The following is a 6,691-nucleotide window of genomic DNA, read 5'->3' as shown; positions in this document are numbered from 1 at the left end:
TTGTTGAACTTTTTTAAAAACTTTTTTAAAATGTTTTTTAAAATGTCCACCTGTGGACAACATATGTTTTGACTTATGAATTTGAAAAACGAATAAATAATATACACTGTGTTGTGTTTATGTGCAAGTAAACTATGAACACTGACACAAATACAAGAAAACGGTCTTTGAATAGCTGTCCATTATAGTGGCCACTATATGCGAAATGGTTAAAGAAAATATCTCTTTTTGTCAATTCCTATAGAATAAAATAGAATTCAACTTTATTGTCATTGCACATGCACAGGTACAGGGCAACGAAATGCAGTTTCACAGGGCCAAGAAAGAATATGACCAAGAAAGGAAAGTTTCAAAAATAATAACATTTACTAAGGCTTTCAGACACTAGCCCTTCAACCAGTCGCTGACACTGGATCACCAGCCATCGGTTGAATCATTCTGCACGACAACACCATCACTCCATTCACTCCACTGAGATGATCCAGAGCAGGTGTTTGTTATTCGTGTCCTCATTCTCAGTTTGTAGGTGCGTGTGGCATCTGAAACTGGCTCTCTGTAAGACTGCTGGGCGATCAAGTATATTGGCTGTTCCTGTTTTGAAAAGAGCCATTAAAAATAAATAAATAAATCTTGGGTTTACCTTAATGTTCCTCTGTACCTCAGACTGCTCTGACTTTCAACTTCTATTGAGTACAGCTAAACCTATCAGAATGTGTTATTTATTGCTTCTGAGAATGGAAAAAAATGTAACCAGCATTTATCAAAAGATGTTCACATTTTCTACTTTAAAAAGTCATTTTTGTTTTTCTCTAATTAAAACATTAAAAATACTTTAGTCCTCACTGAGTTGAGTTTTTCACCAAGTTTGTCTCATTCATTAATCCTGTCATATGTGCACGAGAAAGATCCGTGATCAGAGATACTATACCTGATCACCTTTGTCCAGCTGGTATTCAAAACAATAAGAGTTAACGACTTCTCTGGTGCGAGGCAGACCCCATGATACAACCAGGGCTCCACCTTTGACTGAAGCATAGATGTTTGGAGGTGGAGAAAGGAGCTCTGTCTCACACACACAGACACACAGACACACATGCACAATTAGTAAAATAACTGGAAACGTTTAATTCTGAACATCTGCTGTAGATTGTGGCTGAAATACACTGGAGTCTGAACTGAAACTTCAGGTTACCACTCCATACCCCCTGTACTTGGCACTAACCCCGAGTTTTAGTCACAGCCTTCAAGATCTCAAAGGACAGAAATTTTTAAATTACTGATGGAGAAAAATTGTCAAAAGCGAGAGAAATATTTGTATTTTTTTTAATATGATCTATAGCATTATCATTTATAACTACTTAATAGTCTTGAAATATTACCCAGCATGTCCATGTCATACACGTAGGTGTAAGACGTCCACTTGTTCTGCATGGACTTGTTCAAATGAAGGATGACTTCTGCCATATTATTGCTGAGAATCAAAGACGCTGATCCAGCTCTTTCCACAGAAGTATAGTTTAGTGACTCAACCAGTATTTCATCATCACAAATGCTGGTAGGGGAGACAGAGGAGATACAGACTCAAAGCAGTGTTTCAGCTTATTGTACCTTATTTGTAAATAAAGCTCTATTTAAAAATAAGAATACCTGATAAACACAGAGAGCTTAGTATCCTTCTCTAAAGTGTTGAATGACCAGGAGCAGTTGAGCTCATTTGTTGGGTAGAGGAGGCAGATAAACTTCTCCTTTATATCTGTAAGGTCTTCATAGGAATCCTGCTGAGCTGAAGTCCGTATGAGAACCATACCCAACTTCACATACAAGATCAGAACGTTGAAACATTAAAAAACACACCATATTTATATTTATTAGTTAGAGCCATACATTTTTGGACAGTCTCTGTACACCAACACAATGGTGCTGGAGTAAAGAGTGGCAAGCCATTACAGCCATTTTTATACATAAAATTGTAATTCCTGTCTGGATTTCAATGACTTCCTGATTGTTTAATTTCAAATCGGCTGTAGTTGTGTACAGAGTCAAAACTACAATAACTGTCTCACTGTTCAAATACTTATGGACCTAATGGTACAAGCACCATGTCTGTATGGTCTTTCAAAGATAAAAAGGCAGGTTTATTTTCACCTTGTACTGGTCATCCATTTTCTCTTGACAGGCATTCAAAGTGTGGCCCTCAGATTCTTGGGGGGAAGAAGAAGAAGAAGAAAAGGAAATAAAGCTGAACACCACCCTGATTAAAGTAATATTAAAGGAAATCTTTTGTTTAAAAAAAAACACCAATGATTTAAGGTCAAATGTTTTCATAGCTATTCCTTATAGCCCATTTGTTCACAGAGTGTCTGTGTACATTGTGATTACTCTTTCACTTACCACATTGTGTGAACCACAAAACCAACAAACTGGACCAAATAACAGGGTGATGTGGAAACAGCTTCATGGCTGATCTGAGTGATACAAATGTGCACATATACGCATGTATCAATAAGCATGCAGCATTCATTAGAAAGCACAGAGACGCTGCTGTAGCACTTTTCAAAAAGCATTTTCCTGTGTTACTTCCCCCTTTTTACATGCGTACATACGGAAGTTGGGACGTCTCAGTGGTCTCATAATCAAACACAAAGAAACTTCTTTCCTCGTACGAGTTTTACGTCTTCACTAAGTTACACTGACTTGTGAATTTTAACAACATAAATGCAATTTTCCATTGCCACCAACTACTTTTATCCACAGAAAAGAAAGGACATGATACGTTTGCTTTGTTCATACATTCAGAAGATAAATAGCCTCGACTATGATTAACTATTCTGGATTAAAGCTCTCATATGAATCAAATTGAATAAGAAAGTCACCTGTCATGGTTGTGCTATAGTAACAATGCTATAAAAGAAATAATAAAAAGCTGTTACCTTCAGTTGTCCCTCTACTGTCAATGACTGTGATTCTCTGCCTGAGGATAATGACACGTTTCTGAGCAAAGAAGAAGCATGACGTCACGTACTATAGTTTCAGGAAACCTGGAAATCTTTCTGTGAATTTATTTTGCTTCACTTATGTATGCTGCAACCGCAAGTCAAGTCGACTGATTGATTATCCAATCATTATTTTTAAATTATCCAAAGCTCAGTCATGATGGCCGCAGACTGAACAGAGTATTCCACACATCCCTTTCCCAGTAACACTTTCATTACACACACTTGATACAGTGGGGCCATTGTAAGTTCATGGGTGACATTAGACAGATAGTGAGACACCTTCTCCTTATCAGGGAGAGATAGGCCAACATGTGAGAGTTATGGAATGTTCTTTGTTTTGGAAGGTTTAAGACTTCCTCAGAAAACTGTTTGGTGTTTGATCTGAACATTTTCTCCACTGCAGTGTTTTCCTTTTCTTTATTCTTTTAATAATCCTCACTGTACCTCACTTTGTAAACTGACCCCAAAACCCCTTTTGGGTAACTGTGACAGGAAATGATGTGATTCATACATGGTGTTATAGCAGACACAATAACCCACTATCACTAGAACGCTGTTCAGTGCTGTCCTCTTGTAATAATGTCCAGTCAGAGATGATGTCACAGCACTGGAAAACTTTATTTATCATTGGCACACATTAAGCACAAACTGTAGCTGGCCAGTAGGGGAGTGGTTCTGAAATTGTAGGAAATAATATAAACATCGTCTTGATGCATTCTCAGTCATCCAGGAAAGTAAATCTCCAAAAAGTTGATTCTGTTGATCTGGATGTAGCGTTTTTTGGGAGAAACGTTTTGTCACTCATCCAAGTGACTTCTTCAGTCTCGAAGAAGAGACTGAACTGCCAGGAGTTGTGGCCCCAAAGTATATCCATGGAGAAGGTGGTCACTGATACAAGTCAATTCTTGCCGTTATGCTGCGCCATGTGGCATGGGATATAGCAGCTAGTCGGAGTATTCTCAGCTCAATTTTAATTTTAATTTCAATTCAATTTTATTTCTACAGCGGGAAATCACAACAGGAGTCGCCTCAAAGCGCTTTATATTGTAGACCTTACAAAGATACAGTATAGTTTGAAAAAATAACTTCCCCTTTCCAGTCTCTGAATCTCTGTCATGTAGGCAAGGACATGCTCCAGTGACTTCAACAATCTGCGCTCTGTACTGTGGCGCACAGGGAGAACTGCCTCCTTAGGTGCAGACAGCGTAGACATATTATAAGCCTGTAGGAGCTGTGTTGCATACAGCTTAACTCCACCAATGTCTCAAGAAGCTTAATAGCTTCTTGTCACGACCTGGTGCTGGCTTTGGCAGTGCAAAAGGGTAGCACATCCATTTGCCATAGTCTCTCCAACATCTCAAAACAGGTTTGCATTCTGGGACTGACGGGTGGTGAAATAACACTGGTCCTCAGTCAAGTGCTCCTTAGTCAAGAGTTATTCATCTCTGGCTCGCTTCCACAGCATTTCTTTTAACCTGTCTTCCTTCTTTCTCTTCCCACCCGGTCGTGGCAGATGGCCCCGCCCCTCCCTGAGCCTGGTTCTGTCGGAGGTTTCTTCCTGTTAAAAGGGAGTTTTTGCTTCCCACTGTCGCCAAAGTGCTTGCTCACAGGGGGTCATATGATTGTTGGGTTTTTCTCTGTATGTATTATTGTAGCATCTACCTTGCAATGTAAAGCGGATTGTCCGTTTTTCATGGTGTTATAGTGTGATGATATTTGTGCTTCTTTATATGCTATGGAGTTTTTTGTTTTCTCCTCATGATGACTTCCTTGTTGGAAGTCATCATAGGCAGAAACCCTGTTTTGCCCCTATATGTTACATATCTCACTGTCTATCCCTTTGTTGCTGCCTGGCCTGACATTTCTCCCCAATGTAAGTTTGTATATTTTAGGTATTGTCTGTATGGTCAGCTGCAGGCAACTGCAACTGACAAATAAATCTTATCCTTATCATTATAGTGACTGTTGTTGTGATTTGGCCCTGTATAAATAAAAATGAATTGAATTGAATTGCTGCATTACCTCTTGAGCTGGACCTTGTAATGTCCAGCCAAGGTGCATCTTGACACCTGTAGGGCCAAGTCAGACAGGCTCTAACGGGGTGACCACATGTGTGTGGGCTGATCCTGTAGTGCCAGATCCTTAAGATTTCTGCTTAAGGGCATTCACTGGCTGAGTGTGCTCTGCCAGCCCAAGTGTCTTGGCAGTGAGAGCATGGTGGATTTTGAAAATCCATCCTGGGTGGAAAACAAGAGAAATGCTAAAAGAGACAGCCTCACCTTAGAGGACATGGAGATCTTGTTTCATGGTTTTCAGTGGTAATTCTGCAGGCTGCCCTTTTACCCCTTCAACACTGCAGTGGTTATCTTACTGGATGACTTCTTCCTTTCCTCTCCTGTCTGAAATACTGGTTTCTTTGAGCTGAATTGTCACAATGGCCACAGGCTGATAGCTAAACTAGACTCAAATGCAGCGAACCACAACAGAGACGGCTCGTAAGTTTTACAGTGTTTTATTAAGAAAACAGATTAATTCATAGCAAAGAGTAGTGATGCGGCCGTGGGTCAGCGAGAGTGAACTGTGAAGTGACAGTTGCGATGGGAATGGAGCGGGTGTATCTGGAAGAGAAGCAAACGTGGTTAGGAAGGTGGTGGGCGCAGGACACCTAGGGAAGGTGGGTATGATTAATATTTTTTACTGACAGCTGGGGTGAGCTTGGCTTTGAGGGAGAGGTGGAGAGAATTCAGGTGAGTATTGGCAAAGGTGACCTGAGTTCCACTGCATCCGAGGTGGTGAGTGATAGCTGGAGGGCAGGCAGGCGAGGTTTTCTGTATTTTCCAGAGTGTGGAGGTTATCCAAAACAAGCTGAGGTTGAAGGCAGTGGCGAAGAAGGTCCAGGGAAACTGTGACACAGGAAAACAAGGTAAGCTTAAATCCTCAACTTGATTACCCAGATTTGGCTTCAGGTGTACAGGACTGCAGGAGAGATGATGACTCCGCCCAGGGGTGGAGACCAAGGAACTCAGGTGCCTGATGGAATTTCCAGTCATACCTCCAGATCATGACGTGAACAGTGAAGTATCAACTTGCGCCTGCAGCTCATATTCGAGCCAGTAGGAAAGGGAATACCTAGAATTGCTATAGAAGTCAGCAAGCAGGGCCTCCTTCACCTTAATATGATCCACCAATATTTGGAGTTTGAAGCGTTCTGTTGCATCTGCTGAAAGAGTATTTTCCACAAACAATCCTCAACCATGCAAACTCCTGTGGGTGTGGGTGTACAAAATCTAGGATGGTTGGTGCTGGCCCCCTCTAGTAATGCTCCTGACTCCCCACTGGACTCTGATGTTTTAGACCTGGGGTGTATATAGTGATCAGCATGATTGTGTCTCAGAGTAGAATGCTACTGGGAGCCATGATCATGATGCTGTGCAGTGCGGCTAGCTGGCCAACTGGTGGCTCAGGGAAATGGTAATAATTTTCTTCCAAACTGTGAGGGTAGGCCAATGATGCTTCATGGTGTTTCAGTCCTGACAAGCTGAAACCCTCAGGTGAGTAATCAACATGTCTCTGCATCAGATACAGGCTCTGGCATTCTCTGTACACTCTGATTGGCTGCTGCATGTGTTTCTATTGGTCCCAGTGGGCATCATGCTCCTCCCATGCAGGTAACACAAAAGGGTTTTAGCATTCTT

The 6,691-nt window shown here is 41.1% G+C and overlaps 1 protein-coding gene across 2 annotated transcripts; it reads right to left on the bottom strand.

Annotated features, from left to right (window-relative positions):
- Nucleotides 1-241: 241 nt before the first annotated feature.
- On the bottom strand, nucleotides 242-3,107 carry LOC102298816. Of its 2 annotated transcripts, XM_005943167.2 has the most exons (7): nucleotides 2,931-3,107; nucleotides 2,392-2,465; nucleotides 2,146-2,201; nucleotides 1,648-1,811; nucleotides 1,380-1,552; nucleotides 929-1,062; nucleotides 242-591 (listed from the first exon to the last, which is right to left on the bottom strand). In XM_005943167.2, the coding sequence occupies exons 2-7, from the start codon at nucleotides 2,456-2,458 to the stop codon at nucleotides 415-417; spliced, it is 771 nt and encodes a 256-aa protein (XP_005943229.1). In that variant the 5' UTR covers nucleotides 2,459-2,465; nucleotides 2,931-3,107; the 3' UTR covers nucleotides 242-414. The 2 variants fall into 2 exon arrangements, with proteins under 2 accessions (XP_005943229.1, XP_042084829.1); XM_042228895.1 differs by lacking the exon at nucleotides 2,931-3,107 and having other exon boundaries at nucleotides 2,392-2,916.
- Nucleotides 3,108-6,691: the final 3,584 nt, after the last annotated feature.

This window comes from Haplochromis burtoni, unplaced genomic scaffold, assembly GCF_018398535.1.
Source record: "Haplochromis burtoni strain Fernald_Lab_line unplaced genomic scaffold, NCSU_Asbu1 Contig_362, whole genome shotgun sequence".
NCBI classification, from domain to species: domain Eukaryota; kingdom Metazoa; phylum Chordata; class Actinopteri; order Cichliformes; family Cichlidae; genus Haplochromis; species Haplochromis burtoni.
Note: the sequence above shows the minus strand (reverse complement) of the source record. Positions and strands in the feature narration are given on the sequence as shown.

Coding starts and splice junctions, on each gene's coding strand:
- LOC102298816 (XM_042228895.1), bottom strand. CDS start 2,521: ATGAATGCTGCATGCTTATTGATACATGCGTATATGTGCACATTTGTA. Junction 2,202..2,391: donor TTTGTGGTTCACACAATGTG/GTAAGTGAAAGA, acceptor CTTCCCCCCAAG/AATCTGAGGGCCACACTTTG. Junction 592..928: donor AGCTGGACAAAGGTGATCAG/GTATAGTATCTC, acceptor TTTTCAAAACAG/GAACAGCCAATATACTTGAT.